The following is a 17,671-nucleotide window of genomic DNA, read 5'->3' as shown; positions in this document are numbered from 1 at the left end:
CATCAGACTTCCAGTTAAAGGAACATAGTGAAAGCATGGCGACATTCACAGACTTGTAGAATCCACGTCAAGGGTGCACTGAGGTTGTTCTGGATAAAGTCAGTGTAAGAACTTTAGTTCGGCAAGAAGAAATTTTAACTGATGCAGTTAGTTTGTACTTATTACCGAAAACCATGTTTTTGTATTTAGTCGTGTAAAAGCCCAGATGTAGTAAAACATCCTCATCACTCGAATGCTTTAACAAACAGCAGAACAGTTTTATTGTTAGATATATAGAAGGTTATGAAATATCTTTTCTTGTTGGCCACAAGTTATCGCACCTCATCAGACACTTCCTGTTTAGATATAAATAGGTCTCGTTTAAAAAAATAATAAAATTACAGAAATCAATGTCGATGCCTTTCAGCAAGGTACACGTCTACACGTGTACCTTACACGTGTACACGTCTACACGTAGAATAACACAGAATCATTTACAGTCACAAACTGTACAATAGTTGTCTTTGTAAAGGAGAGGAAATGGTAAGGGGAGCAATACATTAATATACTATATTTATATATATTTATATATTGTGTATATACATTTTCTAGAAATTATAAAAAAAAAAAAAGAAGTGAATACAAGAGGTAATATCTTTTAGAATAGATCATTTGGAGAATATATATATATATATTTTTCCTATAAATGTGGGCCTACGAGAAACAATCATTCAACAGGAAACTTGTGACCACAGGAAAACAAATAGTAAGAGTAAGTGAGAGAGAGAGAGAGAGAGAGAGAGAGAGCTACACAGAGAGAAAGCAAGAAAAGTAAGAGAGGAAAAAAGAGAGAGAGGGCAGGCATCATGCAGTTCAGACTGAGGCTAGTTGCTTTTGCTTATCATTCTCTCAAGGCTCCTTTCGACGGCTTCATCCAGCTCTTCCTCCAGTTCCTCCTTTTTCGACATGGCTAATTTGGACTGGTAGTCCCTGACCACTTGCTCGATATAGGGTGCACTCTGTGTGCCATGCAGCATGAGGGTCCACTCATTTAGATAGCCGCTCTGTGGAGCTTCTCCACTGAAGCCGACTTCGAGCTTCCAAGTGCCACGAGGGTCCTCGCCCCACGTGTGCGTGCTCATGAAAGGCCACTTGTCGAACCCCACGGTGGCGTCGGAATCGCGCGGCCGTCGGCTCAGCAGGATGGACTTGGTGCCCATGGGCGAGGTCAGGTTGAGCGTCAGATCGCCACGTCTGCTCGCATTCACCGTCACCACCGCCTGGACATGCTCCAGATAGCGCACAAAGTTTTCCCGGCCCTGACAGGCGTCCGTGGTGATACTGAGTGCTAGCTTGGTACCTGATTGGATCTTGCTACAGGCAAAACAGAGACAGAGACAAATACAACGTGAGGTGGACTGACAAAAATGAACTCACCAATCAAAATCAAGCAGTGGATAGTTCCAATTGGCTGAGCCACTTTTATATGCACAAATAGCATGATTTCTGTATTAATGCACCAGGTTCCAAACCCATAACTCATTACTGAAGAGCCACTTACTGTTAACAGCACTTCTTATTCCGAATAATATTAATATATTTAATTAGGAATTGAATTTTATTATACTGCTTTAGTCAGTATTTTTATAAAAGCAAAAAAGCCACTTGAGGGTTTGAATTACATACCCTTTATCAACGGCCTTAGGCACTCTGCTTTCTGCCTAAGAACACGTATTCCTTTAATAAACTCTGAGAAAATAATCAGCACTTCTGTCGTCCTAGAGTTTCTCGCACATGAAACAGCAGCATTCTACATTCAATGACGATCATTCGGAAATGATGAACTTGTAGGAGAAACGGGGAAAAAATACTTCTCTGGAAAGTCTTTTTATTTTTTTTTATATTTTCGAAATATGAGTTCAGTAAGACCAGGCTGTAAAGAGCAGACAACAGAATCTCTATTATGTCCCCTTTTTTCAATAATGCAACACCCTAGTGCTAGACAAATTGTTCTGGCGAGATTAAGGGATCTCGTCCACGCAATGAGAGGAGCGCGGCTTTGTTGCCGCACAAAAGGCGCAGTGTTGCCGACAGCCTGCTTCGTGCCGGCAGGATGATAACGGCAGAGGGCTGGAGCGAGCGGCCATAAAGTGGACGTAATGGCATTATCAGAGACAGGTCTCCTATCCTGGTCCATTACCGCACTCGGATTACGTACGTGGGTCTGCAGGAGACTACCGGTACGCACGTGGGCGTTCCTGGGAAACTAATTCAGAAAAACAGAAATAAGGAGGAAGTCGAGAGAGCATCTCGAGTGTGGTGTGGGTGTTTAGAGGAAAAACTGGAACATCAGGAAATAAACCTGCAGGGGGTGTCTCATGAATATGCATTGTTTAAAAGCACGGCTCATGACAAATGGAAATGGACGGTTTCTAAAAATACGCCACTTACGCAAGCGTGAAAAAGAAAGACGTTCTGCAAACACTCCTGACTACATTTAACAGCGAACGTGCTAATTGGATTAATGTAAGTAAAACAAGAAGTGCATTGTAGCAGGAACATTTACAGCAGAAAGCATCTCTCTTGACTTTGAAGAGAAGTGCTTGGATGATGTGCCAGTGCAGGTTTTAAATTACAAGCTGCATCTGCACTATTATAAAGCCTATGATACAGAACAGCAATAGATTTTTTTCCTGTTGGTGTGTTTTATTACTAAACCCCAAGCCGGCTTATTAATAGAGCGACAGCAGCAGGAGTGTCATGCTGCTGTTCTGATTGTAATTAGTACTCTGGAACAAAAGGTACTGTACTGTGAGACTGGAAACACCTCTCTATACCGACTGCACTGGAGCGCTGAAGACAAAGAAACAGAAAATAGCTTATATATGGGTTTGAGATATGAGTTGTTGATTGAGGGATACAGCGTTCTGCGTATAATCATGTCACCAGATGTGAAACGAATGCAACCCCTTTTTGTGCATGTAAATCCTCACAAATTTCTATTGTTCATTTCTACCATGTTTCAGGGACACATTTTTAAACAATTAAAACTGTGTATTTTCTTCAGAACTTTTCAGTGCCGGTTCTGTGTCTGAAGGTTCGGCAGCATTCATTAGTCAAAGCTGATAGGGGGCCTTATCGCTCGGCGGCTGCCCTGCATGTCTGCGCTCATTTGAATTCAGCAGCATCGTTCTTTTCTCTTCTTTTTTTTATTGCTATTCTCACCCACTGCCTCGGCTAGGACTCCCATCATCTCTCTGCTAGGTAAGATATGAGAGCTGGCACTTTTGTCTATGGGGGTTTGACAAGGATGCACACAAGCACAGAAATATAAACACATGCTGTTTGTGCATGGACACACACACATACACACACACACATACACACACACACACACACACACACACACACACACACACACACACACACACACACACACTTTCTCCCTGGCACAAAAGCCCCGTCTAATTGAAGCTGTTGCCATAGGATGCTGTGCCCAGAACTGAGTAGGAGAGGACTAATTATAGCAGACATGCAAATAAGGAACACAGGTGCTTGGGGAAAGAAGAGGGACTCCCAGAGTCTGTGTGGGAAGAGAGAATGGGATTTAACACATGCAAAATGCTGGTGCGTGAAGCTCAGGGACAGTGTCGCACCATTCTTCCAGACTACATTTACATGCGGCCGAAAGTAAAAAGGATAAATATGTTAAAAAATCGGTTATTTGGACATACAAAATGTTGTACACAGCCTGCACCAACACTTACTGTGTCTCCTGTAATGATCCGGCCACGCAATGAAAACGCTCAGGAACAGTCTTCCAGTCACGTGACAGGCTGACCATGGCGCCGGCATCCAGCACGCCGTAGCCGAACAGATGGTTGAACTCCAAGCCCACGCCGTTTCTTCTCCACTGGTGCACCTCATCATGGAGTTTATTTCTCTTTGAAGTGAGTACTGTGAGGTGCTGCATGTCCCTCCAGGTCAGGTTTGGACTGCATGCACACACACACACACACACACACACACACACACACACACACACACACACACACACACACACACCCACACACACACACACACACATATTAAAAATAGCTATAACACTTTTCCAAACATTCAGAAATATGAATAATTACCAATAATTTCTCATTATGGATTGCATCAGTGTATGGTCAGTAGCTGCTCTCTTGAAAAATAACACTTATTTCTTCGCTTATGCTGCGTAAATCCGCTCCTGAGTTTTTAAAGTTTCACAAACGGATGCCCTGATATTCCTCTGATGTAGAATACAAAGCTAAGAAAAGCATCAAATGTGTGTTTCATTTGGTCACATGGTAACTGATTTTGAGAATTCTATAATATACACTCACTGGTCTCTATAATAGCAAAACACATGTTCACATGCACCTGCAATTATCCAATCAGCTAAAAATCCAGCAGCATAATGCATATAATCATGCAAATACAGGTCAAGAGCTTGCGAATGAGGGAAAATGCAGCCCCAATCACCCTGACTGTGGCATGTTTGTTGAAGCCAGATGAGCTGGTTTAGGAGTATTTTAGAGATTGATATCCTGTGATTGGTGCGAGAAAGCTCCAATGGCAGTTTATATTCTAAATGTAAATATTTCTTTATATCTGCTTTGTGAATGTCCATTGTTCTAAATGAGATACAAATAAGATTGAAGTGAATTGAACAATGGTCAATGCACAAATGAGTAAGGCTTGACTTAAAAATATTCTAACTAAAAATATGACTCAAATGTTGGTTGGACCGTTTGGAGTTGCTTAATTAAACATTAATTTTACAGATAATTTTCAAGATGGAGCAATGGAAACATCATCTTGAAAACATTTTAGAAACCATGAAAAAACTAATATTTTTTCTGAGAATGCTGGTCCAGATTTAGACTATTCAATGCGTGATTCATCTTCAGACCGGACCATTCTCCGCTCCTCGGCATCTTACAGCTATCACTACAGTGCTGTAAGTATGTTTGGGCAACCGAGAAAACACACATGCACTCGCCGCTAGCAATCAGTATTTAACGTTGACTGGAGCGAATGACCTGCTCCACCATCGGCTACAACATTATTCAATGCTGAGCAAACACTGAGGCTTTGCAGAGGTAAGGTCATGTCAACATTCATTAACACCAGTCAGAGAACACTAGAGACTGTGTCAAGCAGCGCAAGTGAAGTAAAAAATGACATGCTGGAGTCAGTTCCAGCACAAACACGGCTAATTTAATATCACACAAGCCTTAGTAACAAGACATTTTATATACTGTATATATTTATATTATATAGATTATATAGATAAATACTCGCAAACTAACGCTCATTCATGTACCCGCTGCATCCTACATTGTAAATTGATCCGATTTGCTACATTTAGTACTGTAATTTGTTATATTTTTAATATAACAAAAATAATTGGTGACTCAAAAAACAATTTGTGTACTTTTTTATTTACTAAATCTGTCAAAGCATCATTTCAAGCACATTCGCCTGCAATTCAAGGTGGAAATCAGATCATTTTCTTATCACTGTGTGTACCTGTAGTGATCACAATGTTATGTGATTGAGACCCAAAGTAAGCAGCCTTGAAATTCGCACCAGAGGGTCTAATCTAAATCAGGAGTCTTCTCGGTCTCACTAATTAGATAAAAGTCAACAATGACTCTAAAGCAAATGTTTGCAGCAGGCCTAAAAGCTAGACTGCAGTCCTGAGTGAGCAAGGAGTTTGATGTATTTATGACGATCAGACCGTACACCACTTTTAGAAGCGTCATTACGGCTTCACTCGTTGCAGTTTCTCTGTCTTCTGTGTGCTTAAAGGGTATTTGCAGAAGAGTTTTTTATGTAAGCAAAATTCTTGTAAATACATGTATGCTGGGGATTATTGGGGATGATAAATCCAGACAGCAAATCTGTTGCTGGTATGGCTACTGTGTTCAAAATTATGCTATATTTTCCCACAATTTTTTGTATTGTGAAATATTTTCCAAGGAAATTAGTTCTGATTCTGATAATAAGTGTAAAGAGAACTAAATGTAAAAATGTGCATGTATTTACCAAAGCATGGTCTTGTTGGATAGTTTGATCTTTTCATCTTAAATTCCGTCCGCATAGTCACTATGTTTCTGCACTACATGCTGTATTTAGTGTTAAACTGACCCATTTACATTTATGGCATTTAGCAGAAGCCCTTGTCCAGAACGGCATTTTGCAAACCTGCCCCACCTCTGAAGGTCTCTTGCTTTCAATTAAGCAAATTATGAAAAGCTTTGAGCCATTGCAAAAATAAAGTGCTCCATACCCACTTAAATAGCTTCAAGAACTTTTTTTTTCACTGACATTTACTCGATGTTAGCTTCATATTCACAAATTGAAGAGGTTTTAAACACTATCATGGTAGGACTGGTAGGCCAAGCGAAAATGAACACTGATGGTGATCAGCCAAGATTGCAGTGCTCTCTCTGCTACAGAATCTGCTGCATGTTTCATAAATCTTTAATCAGGCTGGGCAGCTGAAATATGTGCAAAAGGAGCAGAAGTGTACGTACTTAGCTTCTAACGCCAAGGCAAACACACCGGCAGCCTCGGGAGCAGCAGCTGATGTCCCCGAATGCCGCAACGTACAGTTTCCATACAGATCTGTGGTGGCCTGCAGGAAAAGAAGAAAAAAATGGCAATTGATTTATGTTTTCTGGGATATTTCTATTTGATAATCTAGGCATTAATGCTAAACAATGATAAAAAAGGGAAAAAAAGAAAGATAGAGACTGTCCCAACAATAGCTCCTGGATCTATACATACTAGGGCAAAAAAAGAGTCATAATTGGCAATGCACAAGTGTTTAAAAGTGCAAACATCCTGGGAAAAAAACTAGAAATGAACCTAAACCCTGTGCTTAAGTCTCAAAAAACAGACATTAATAATAAACAAGTGCAAACAATCAGAAAAAGACATTCAATACAACATACAATAATCAAATTCAACAACATGCACTGGTTCAGATCTACTCAAATTCGGACCTACATCAAATGTACTGAAGAAGCCACAAAATCCATTTTTCACTCAAAGCCTTGTGAGCTCATCTCTCTGATGCCTTTCCTAGTGAACAACATCCACTCTATCATGCAAACAGTACTCCATCTCTACTGATATTTTTGGCAGGTACATTAGGTTCTGTGCTGAATGCATCTCCCTGCAAATTCTATTTTACAGGTGAGTATTCACACAGAAAGGACAAGGATCTGTATCATTCCGATCATTCTGTGCTTCAGATTCTCCCAGTGGTGTTCGGTTTCATATATTTACTCCAGGAACGGTGCAATTGGCCGACTTGCATTCTGTGCACTGCCTCACTATTAAGAGATCACAGATAAATGATACCTAACAGGCAGCCAGTGCTTCCCAATCAATATCTTGCGGTAAACGTAATCATTGATCTTTGATTCTTTGATCTCTATGCAGTAGATGTTTCCCCTGGACAGTGAAGGGTCAATGCTGTTGCTATTCTCCATAACGCTAGCGAGCTGGGCTGTACTTTCTGCGCTCCATTTGGTCGTCATCATCGCCCATGTTAACACATGCTGGAGCTAAAAATAGTGCAGACCATTGAATGGTCAAATAAAGGATCATCTGAATAAATGTCTTGCTGGAATTGTGTTTCGTCAGTATCATATTGTGTGAAAGGTTTTGTATTTACGCCAGAAATTCACTCTACCTCGATGATACAAGCCTTTGTGGGTTTAAAACAAGGTCAGATATTTGTGCACTGATTTATTTGGTAGATTTACTAAAGAATAAAGTACTGTCACAACCCGTTGTGTTTGCAACGGACAGCCATTTGCTTCACTTAATATTCACAAAACTTTGAAGTATGCTGTTTCAGCGCACGTGCTGTCACGTAAATAAACACACTCCGTAACATCTCATGAGTTATATCTAGCAGTGCTGCAAAACGTCTTCCACCAAACCAGTCTGGGAAGCATTTGCAGATCTAATAGTCTGAGGAATTCGTTTCTGCCAGTATCCTATTATCAAAAACTAAACGGATTTAAACAAGTGTCACAGGCTCCATCATGGCTAAAGGACTATCAATTAGGACCTGGTGGTGCTGGAGTGATTGCTAATTCACTGTAGCAGGTTATTCCATTCTGTCTATAATAATGGACATGTTTGGTTTATAATCAACATTCTCTTCCAAAAAGACCCTAATCATAGTCTGGCTTCAAAATCATACACTCCACAGCATGATTTGTTGTTTGGTAGATCAGCCAAACAACCACTGGTCATCATCCTCCTTGACCTGTCAGAGGCCTTTCGACATGCTAAGTCACAAGACCCACCTGTCCATCCTTATAAGCCTTGTAATTAGACGCACAGCATGATGGTGTTTTGATTCTCTCTGGAAGGTCGTAGTAGGTGACACGGACCGAATGCATCTGCATCGAGCATAATTTTTAAAATGTGTTCCACAAAGCTAAGTACTAAGTCCTCTTCTACTGTACTTCTATCTTCTCTCTAATAAACTAGCATGGTTTTTGATACATTGCTAAACTAATGATAGTCAATTAATCCTCTTTGTGGCTCCCTCAGACACTCACGTTTCCGCATGGGCCTTAGCAAATCTTTGAGATCCAATAAGACTGAACTGCTGTTGATATCGCTGGAGATGTCAAAATTGTGTGATCTCCTTAGATGATTTTTAGATCACACCTGCCAGACTATCTTCAAAGCAGGTCACATTTGACATTGAATCACAACCAAGTCTCAGTAACTAGTAGTCATGTTTTCCAAACAGGTGCTTGACTTTCTTTTAAAATATATGTTCCTACACACCCACACAACAACCACCTACTCACCACTCCTGCCTCAGGGTTTCTCTTGCGGCCGTTGCTGAACGTTGAGGCGAGTGTGGAAGAGCAGCTCTCGTCATACAACGCCGTGCGTCCATCATTAATGGCCGAGTTAATGGAGATTGTCCACATGCTGGAGGCGTAGCCATCACAGTTGCAGTCATCGTAGCCGCCACCATCCCCCGAAGCCCACACGTAGATACTGCCTTTACCTCCTCTACCCTGTACACACATACACAAGATATACAATTAACCTCAAAAAAAGTGATTAACCTTTTTTTTTTAAATAACGCACAGCAATATCTACTATTAATAACTAAAATCAGAATATTTTGGTATTTTTTGGCATTTCTAGACGAGCACTAGCTCTCTACACTACTCTTACGACCTTCACCAATGTCAAACATACTGTACATTTATTCTGGTTCACACCATTAGCTCTCATATTGCCACTTGTTCCCCTCATTATCATCTTTATATGTACCAATTAACTATGCTTGGTTAAGTGGAGGACTCGGATTTAAAGTGTAACGTTCATAAAACTATAAGACAGACTCGAGATTCCTAATGAATTGCCCGTGGTTTTGTTTCTATAAACACATCTTTCTTTCCTCCCTCTTTCTCTGAATTTATTTATTCATTTCTCAATCTCCTTCCCCCTCACCCCACACACACATTTTTGTGTATTCTCTCATGCTCTGTTCCTTCTCTCTGAATGGAGACCCATCAGCTCAGCTTGGCTGCAATTAGCAAAAAAGAAATGATTGCACTTTAAACGCTGCTGCTTTTGTAGCAAGCTCTATTCAGACCGAGAGATCAGAAGAGGGAATCTTCGAGGTGTGGGAGGACCACAGTCTTTCTAAGGGACGCTTTCAGGGACAGGGACAGGGACAGGGACAGAGAGAGAGAGAGAGAGAGAGAGAGAGAGAGAGAGAGAGAGAGAGAGAGAAGCTGCAAGGATTTTTCATGCACCTTAGATTACTTTCGGAAGTCCTTTTTTTTTTTTTTTTTTTTTGCTTACACCAAAATACCAGATGTCATTCAGTTCATCTTGATTTAAAGAATGGCCCCAAATGATGTCATTTACTAGTTTTACAATAAGAAAATTGTACAATAAATAATAATCCTTCACAACTATGTTTACTGTGTCCTAATGCAATTCAGCAAATACCTGATGATGGATTTTCCTGCTTCAATTATGTCTTGCTGAATCGTGAGCAATCGACAATACCAAGAGAAAGTGAAGGTTCAATTCCAAACATTTTTCTTTTCAGTTGCAATACAGGAGGTGAAATATATATCCTGAGATGTTATGAGCAGAGTGATAGAACCACAGCTGCGGTAGTTCTTTTGACACCAGTTTCCTCTATTAGCTGTGCCAACTTGAACAGGTCGAAGCTATGCACTAGAGAAACAAAAGCAAAGTGGTGTGCTCTCAAGGTAAGAGATTGGACTTTGCCAGTGCAGTAAGTGGTATGGAACTCCCCAAGATGATTCCCCTGATAACACCCTCCCCCAAATCGCGTGCACACATACACGCACACGCACACACACACACACACACACACACACACACACACACACACACACACACACACACACACCTCAGTTTTTAGAAAGCAAAATACAAGTCTTACATAAGCCACCATTACATTAGAGAGCTTGAGTGAGATATGACTTGATTAGGGTTATTTGTTCTGCCCTGGTCTAGAAAGAGGGATATGGGGGTAGAAATAATTGTTCTTCTCGGAAAATGAGGGCGTCACTACAAAGTAATTAATTCAACAAGTCAGTGTTGAGGGCATGATCATGTGGCCTTGTTAGTCGGTAATTGGTGAAATATGGAGGTAAATATGGACATTAACAAAAGTGCTTTTCTGGGTTTTATTAAATCGTTCTACTTTAGAATCATTTACAACCATCTAAATGTTGTATGTTGAAAAAGATTTATATTTTCAGGTGTAAATAAATATTAATAAAGAAATTATACATTATCAGTGGTCAAGTGAAGTTCATCGTGGCACCTGTTAGTCGAGCATAAAGGATTTGAGTGAGTTTGATAAATTGTGGCGTCTAGACGTCTGGGTCAGAGCATCTCCAAAACTGCAGCTCTTGTAGGCTGGTCTGCAGTGGACAGAATCTATCAAAAGTGCTCCAAAGAAGGAACAGTGGTGAACTGGCGACAGGGTCGCGGGCGGCCGAGGCTCATTGATGCACATGGGGAGTGAAGGCTGGTCTGTGTGGTTCCGATCCAACAGACAAGCTCCTGTAGCTATGCTCAATGGGTCACGACTGTTTTAGCAACAAAACGGGACCATCACAATATTAGGCAGGCGCCCTTAATGTTATGCCTGATTGATTGACAAAGTTATGCCTTTAGTATTATTTCAGTATTCAGACACCAACAGCATACACTCTAGAAAAAAACATCCTGAATTTATGAGAAAATCTCTGGATTTAAGTGATCCTACTCCATCGCAATGCATACTTATACTAAAACCATACACTTTATTTCCCAGGAGTACCTTGTTAACGCCGTCTGCCATGGCCTGAAGGGTTAGCTCACGAGGCCCGTCCACTGTCTTTCCGTCATCAGTGGGACCCCAGCTAGCGCTGTAGATGTCAATAACCTGTGGCATGTGACTGATAGATGAGGCTTCAATGATGTCTGTCATGAACGGCTGGTCCAACATTCGGATACCTAGACCAGAGGGGAAAGAACCAGGTCATGTTTCTTTGCTCCATTTTATTTTAGACATGACGATCACTATTCAGCTCAGCTCATACTTGAACAGGATTTTTCTTCATATAACTAAGGTTCCATGCTAAATACATGTATACAACCAGTTATTTCTATTGTTCATCTCTATCGTTCACCTTATTTCTTTTTGCCCTGGATAATAATGTACATCTCCTGTGCTCTTCTGGTGCAGTGTTCCTTAGAGCTGGTTCTAATAAGAATTGATAGAGAAGTTATCTAAATGTGACTAGAGACGACAAGTGCAATTTGGTAATTGCTTTCATTTCTTAGCGAATGCTGTTCGGAGTGTTGCGTTTGTATCACCAGGAGGTGGATGAATGGTTTAATTTTAATACCTACTCATGTAATTACTTACAGTTGTGAGCCATTTTCCTCTTTTTCCAATTGAGTGTATTGTAGTTATTTCAGTTAACTGCCAAAAGCATAATGGAGAAGGATGTCCATGACGTTTTAGAATATCTACAATACTCTAAGAACTTCGTATAATCACTGCGAATAACCATATTTAAGCCTGTGTAGCTGCCAATCCACAAACGCTAGCAGTTCATGATACAATCATTCAGCATGTTATTTTCAAATACGACTTGATATTAGGGCCGGTTCTAATCATTTGCCTCCTTCCTCCAACCTTACAGAATAAATAAAAAGCACATGAAAAAAAAAAAATCATGTCTAACCTTTTTATTTATACAAAACCTGCTCTCAGTACGTATATTTATTTATTAAATATGCATATTATTTAAATTTTAACTAAGGTAAAAAAAAAATAAAAAAATTAAAAACTTTAAAAGGTCGTCTGGACCAGCTCTTCTTTTTCTTCTTCTCCTTCTTCTTCTTCTTCTTCTTCTTCAGCCTTGGCCACCTAGCTGCGATTGCTGTTCTGATTTATAAACTTTTACATTATATAAAGTATTTTGAAAGTGAGCTCCCGACGCAACGTCACTGTACAGTCGATCAGGTTTTAACGCATCATACACACGTGAATTTAAAGTCTTAAACTGTTGTTTTAAACTAACAATAAACCGGCTGTAAATAACCAACAATCTTCAAACGGTGCTGACGTGAATTGGCAGAATCAGGCTCAGTTTATTTTAATAAAACTTTCTAATAAAAAATACATGATTTTGTTCATCACTGTACACAGTTTCTTCATGCATTGAGAGGGTCGGGACCCACATTTGACCAGTGCTATTAACTGGTTCTATTTCAAGTAAGTGACATTTTTTCATCCAATAAACAAAGAGACTGCTGTTACGCTGTAGGTTTGTTACAGTTGTTTGTTACAGTAAATAGATGCCCCGCCTTCAAGTAAGAGGTCCTAGGAAATTGCCTGTTCTGCCTATAGCTAGCACAGGCCCTGCTTAGCAACAAGTCTTGAGGGTAAAAAGAAATAAAATGGGAACACTGATCAACACCTTTCGTACCGGGTTTCAAAATTGTGTTGATTGCGCTAAAAGAAATTTCCTTTCTATTTGTGTGCTTTCGACAGAAAAAGACTGAGAAACATTAGAAGACATACCCGCTACTTTGGAATTGTAGGCCACTCCTACACCACAGATGTTGTTGTTAGCTACTGCAGACACCTCTCCAGCACATCTGGTCCCGTGGCTGAACATTTCCATTTAGAAAAATATTACAAGTTAGTAGGATAGGGTACATCGGCATTTAGAATTTATGAGAAACATTGCTAACATTGCTAACACAATATAATATATAATTAAACCAATGTAAGGTCATAAGTCACTCGCTCCAATTTCAACTGCAGGCTTTTATTAGAGATTCAGTAAATTCATTCAAGGCAATTAATGAGTCTCTAAATCAAGATCTGCGTCTGTTGTTCCACCCGTTACTGCCTGATGTTGCTACATAAAAGAAGATTCTTTGTTGACCGCACGTCTTTAAGACTCGCAAACGAATCTTACGCAATCAAAAATCCACCGGGAACCTCCTCAGCAAGCTGGCATGTCATAAATGGAAATCTATTTGTGATGAGTAGGATAGAAAATGTGGTTTATGGACAGCTTCGTCTTTCTAAAAATATCCGTAGCCATTATGAGGAAGCTGCGCACGGTTCTCAAACCGGCACAGAAGACAAACACGAAGCCCGGAAGAAAGCCAGCGCATGAAATACACGCGGAATACAGAGCTTCTCAGAAATACAGCTTTTGGGTTTAATAAATAACTGTCTGATTAACCGGCAAGTCTTTGACACTAATGATATTACTGCTGCCATCATATTCCTCACACACACGCGCACACAGAAAGAGAGGGACAAAGAAGCAGCGATGCTTCTGCTCTTCTTTATTAGAAATGATGGCCTCGAGCTCTTTTTGGGTGTCACAACGTGCCAGGATTTATTAATATTGAGATTTTGAGCGTAGCTGTAATAAAGAGGGAGTCGTGCTCATCTGCACTGCCTCTGACCCTGCTGAGCACCTTCTGGGTGCCATGTACCACTACACACACACACACACACACACACACACACACACACACACACACACACACACACACACACACACACACAGTAATTTCATTAATCTGCATCTAAGCCATACCATTTTATGAATACACACATAAAAGGGAATATTTAAATGTTATAAGGTGATATTCTGATGTTGTTCAGCTCTTCTGTGTTCCTTGTTTTTCTTGGTCACACCTCCGCAGACCTTGACAAGTGAGACACAGTAAGCTCAGTGTGCTGCGAGGCGTCAGCGTGGGCCATGTGCTCCATATTAATGCAGCCAAGCTGAGAGCCCAGAGAGAAGATGACTTAATAGGGCTATGTGTTAGGAAAATCGATAAGGGAAAAAAAAAAAAGCAAGCAACCCTTCAGCTAACCAATGCCAGGAAACTCAGGCTTGGGTCACTACCCTGATCTTCCTTCCTCCACGCCCCACCCACCTTTGTGTCTTGAGTCACAGAAGCCGAATGACTGACAGACCGCTGATTACCTGTTAAACCAATCATCCGTGTAGCGAGGGTATGGGTATGGGTCATTGCTGCTGAAGTCGTAGCTTGCCTCTGCGTTCTGAAATAAGAAAAAAAACAAGTGAAAATACATGTCAGTTCTAATACAGATTTCAAGATGTGAGTAAAAAACTGTTTCCTACTGTTTCTACAGGGTAGAAGTGAGTCACATAACAAAGTATCATATATTGAACATGATAAAACTGTAGATTAGAATTTTAACCCAATCTGTTGATCTACATTGTATTTGCGTCTGTTCTTGTGCCATGTCTGTATTCACATTTGGACATTCGTGTTCATCAGCCACACTGATGTAGGTGAGAAGGTGAGGAGTGTTCAGATGGTTTTGAGATCAAAGCTCTATAGCAGATTACTCGAGATCTTTCCTCTCCAAACCATGTAAAGCAGATCTTCATGGAGCTGGCTTTGTGTACAGGGGCATTGCCATGCTGGAACAGGTTTGGGTTTTCAAGCTCAAGTGAATGCAAAACTTGGTTTTTACCGCATCCAAAGACAATTGTGTGCCTAGAGCTTTGTGGTAGTTAGGAGAAGAACCACATATGTCAGGGAAGGTCAGGTGTCCATAAAGTGTATTTATGTATGTATTTGTATCATCTGCTAATTTTTTATTCAGATTTGCATTGTAACATCATTAATATAAAGGACGGGTAGTTAATTACCAGGGAAATAAAAGTGCTACGTTAATAAACAATATTAAAATATAACATTTTTGTTTGAAATTTCATGTTCATTTAAGATATGCAAGTAAATTTACATAAAATGAAAAGACACGTTAAGTTATTTGAGGAAAAAGAACGTGAAATACCCAGAAAAAAAAAATCCATATCACTGAAAAATGTTCACATCATTTATGACTATATATAGATCTTTTCATCAGAAAATATTTTCAGTTCCTGTAGAACTTCTAATGCTGCTATTTCATCAGAGATCATACAAAAAAAAGAGACATGATACGATCTGTAAAGCCAGCTTGTGTAGAATTAGTAGCCGATACATTTCAGGGAAAAAAAAAACACGTGAGGAGGTTGATAGAGTGTAGAGTGAGTCATTAAAGGTTCTCGATTACAAGCTAAAGATTTCTCTGATTAACCCATTCCTGAATCCGCAAATATTTACACGTTGCTGAGTTGGAAAGTGAACGTGTGACAATAGAAATCCATGGTAACATTTCAAAAATCTCAAAAAATGCAATGGGATAAAAAAGCAGAGTAAAGCCATGGTGAGGCCTTAAAAGGAGAAACCAAATGAAGCAGAAAATAGAGAGAAAAAATACATCGGTTCTTTTAACATGTTTACATCGGTAAAAAAACTACTGCTGTGACGCGAATATGACGTATTAAAACACTTCTTAGATTAAGCCGCTTCCTGAGAGTCACATAGAATACAGATTAACATGGCAGAGGTAGAGCTGCATCTTCCTGAAAAGTTTTTTTTTTTTTTGCACTACAAAAGCATCAGTGTAAAAGGGCCATGTGTAAGAAGTCAGAAGTCCTGTTATGCAATAAGACCATAATAGCATTATTCTGACTGGTTTGAAGCATTTAGCGAACACCATTTCAGCATTCAAGGTGCATGCTATAACTCCTTCTCACGACGAAGCAGAAGGAAAAACAGATGGCTCGAAGACTCTTCGTGTCGTACGCAACCAATCACCCTGACTTCCTCAGTAGCTAATGTCAAGGAGAGGACCACATGCAAGCTAAATGTCCTCTGGGTACATCATGAAGGGTGCCTGCTTTCAATGCGTCTATGTACTTATGCTTTGATCACGTAATACACGATTTATGGAAATACAGACTTTTTTTCATCCAAATCCTGATATGATGTGTGGTTCTGTTCTGAAAGCAGAATGCAGGCATATACATTTAGCATGAATTTTATTTACGGGTGATCCACAAGTCGCTGATAATCCATTATTATTAACAGAAAAACAGATGAGGGTCAAAGCCAGGACAAACAACGATCTTCTCGCTTAGACACATTCCTCTGACTTAATTAGCGCTTGCTAAAACTACACGTCTTAAAAATCCCTTTGTTAAGGTATTACTTTTGGGACCTTGAGCAGGACCACCTTCAACCAGGTATCCCAGGTCACATATGGAAAAACCCCTCAGCGCAGATGTTTGTTCAGTGAAAGCAGAGCACTTGGATATTCTAAAGTATCTTCTCTGCCCCTCCATTGCTTATTTCTTCCAATTAGACTAATTAGTCATACTCGAAATAAGGTCAGAGCGAAAGCAAGTGCCTGCTAAACCTGCTATTTTCACGTGGATGGTGAAATTACGGTTTACAGGAGCTGTTTAGTTTCATTGTGAGACTCTTCAATCGTCATGGGGGTGTTTCTACGGCTTTAAAAAATGATAATGGCAATTCGTTTTATTGCTGGGAGATGGCACGCTCAAAACACAATGTTCAAAACTGCAAAATTGGAGATGTTATCTGGGAGGTAAAGATGGCCCTGTATCTCAGCAGGACAATAAGCAATCATGGTTGTCGGTGATCTAATGCATACAGAAGAGGGAGGTTCACTCGCTCCCTGATGTGTTTTGCAGCCCTGAGCAGCAGTTAGAAAGGACGTGCTGGTGTTATGTGTCTCTGTGCGTCCCTCATTGTCATCGAAAGGGAGCTGTCATGAACTAAGGGGTAGAACTAATTAGTGGATTTGAAGAACTGGGTAAAGCAAATGGTAGAAAATATGGTGGAAGAGCGAACAGCATTTACCTCACAAACAGTAGATGTGCTTGTCTCTTGCTAATGATTTTACTAACAATTGAATTAAAAGTCACTCTTTTCTCAGATGCACATGTACAAGCACATCTGGAAACCAAATGGACCGCATCGAATTATGCGAGGAACCTTATTTACATTTCTAAAGAAGAAGTAGGACTGAAATATCAAGTGGAAAAAGGCAACTTGCTACAGCAGATGTAGCAGAGGAACTGGGCTTCGTTTACACATATTTTTTTAAAACGTGATTTTATGCGTATACATTAACCAATTTTCCACTTTTCTTTTTTTAGCATCATTCTCCAGGCAAAAAAGGGAGAGGTAGAACAATCTACAACCT

The 17,671-nt window shown here is 40.1% G+C and overlaps 1 protein-coding gene across 2 annotated transcripts in view; it reads right to left on the bottom strand.

Annotated features, from left to right (window-relative positions):
• Nucleotides 1-17,671, bottom strand: part of pcsk2 (proprotein convertase subtilisin/kexin type 2) — a 35,568-nt gene that overhangs the window by 5,191 nt on the left and 12,706 nt on the right. The window contains exons 6-12 of one of the 2 annotated variants that reach the window (XR_006928867.1): nucleotides 14,568-14,644; nucleotides 13,133-13,221; nucleotides 11,378-11,553; nucleotides 8,859-9,074; nucleotides 6,552-6,652; nucleotides 3,747-3,974; nucleotides 758-1,353 (exon numbers count right to left, since the gene is read on the bottom strand). Coding sequence is in view for 1 of the 2 variants with exons in the window: in XM_046876898.1 (XP_046732854.1) it covers nucleotides 864-1,353; nucleotides 3,747-3,974; nucleotides 6,552-6,652; nucleotides 8,859-9,074; nucleotides 11,378-11,553; nucleotides 13,133-13,221; nucleotides 14,568-14,644 (1,377 nt within the window). In the remaining variant the exon portion in view is untranslated. Of the gene's footprint in view, nucleotides 1-236; nucleotides 1,354-3,746; nucleotides 3,975-6,551; nucleotides 6,653-8,858; nucleotides 9,075-11,377; nucleotides 11,554-13,132; nucleotides 13,222-14,567; nucleotides 14,645-17,671 lie in introns of those variants that run through there. The other variant, XM_046876898.1, reaches the window with a different exon arrangement.

Source organism: Silurus meridionalis, chromosome 2 (genome assembly GCF_014805685.1).
Source record: "Silurus meridionalis isolate SWU-2019-XX chromosome 2, ASM1480568v1, whole genome shotgun sequence".
Taxonomy (NCBI): Eukaryota; Metazoa; Chordata; class Actinopteri; order Siluriformes; family Siluridae; genus Silurus; species Silurus meridionalis.
Note: the sequence above shows the minus strand (reverse complement) of the source record. Positions and strands in the feature narration are given on the sequence as shown.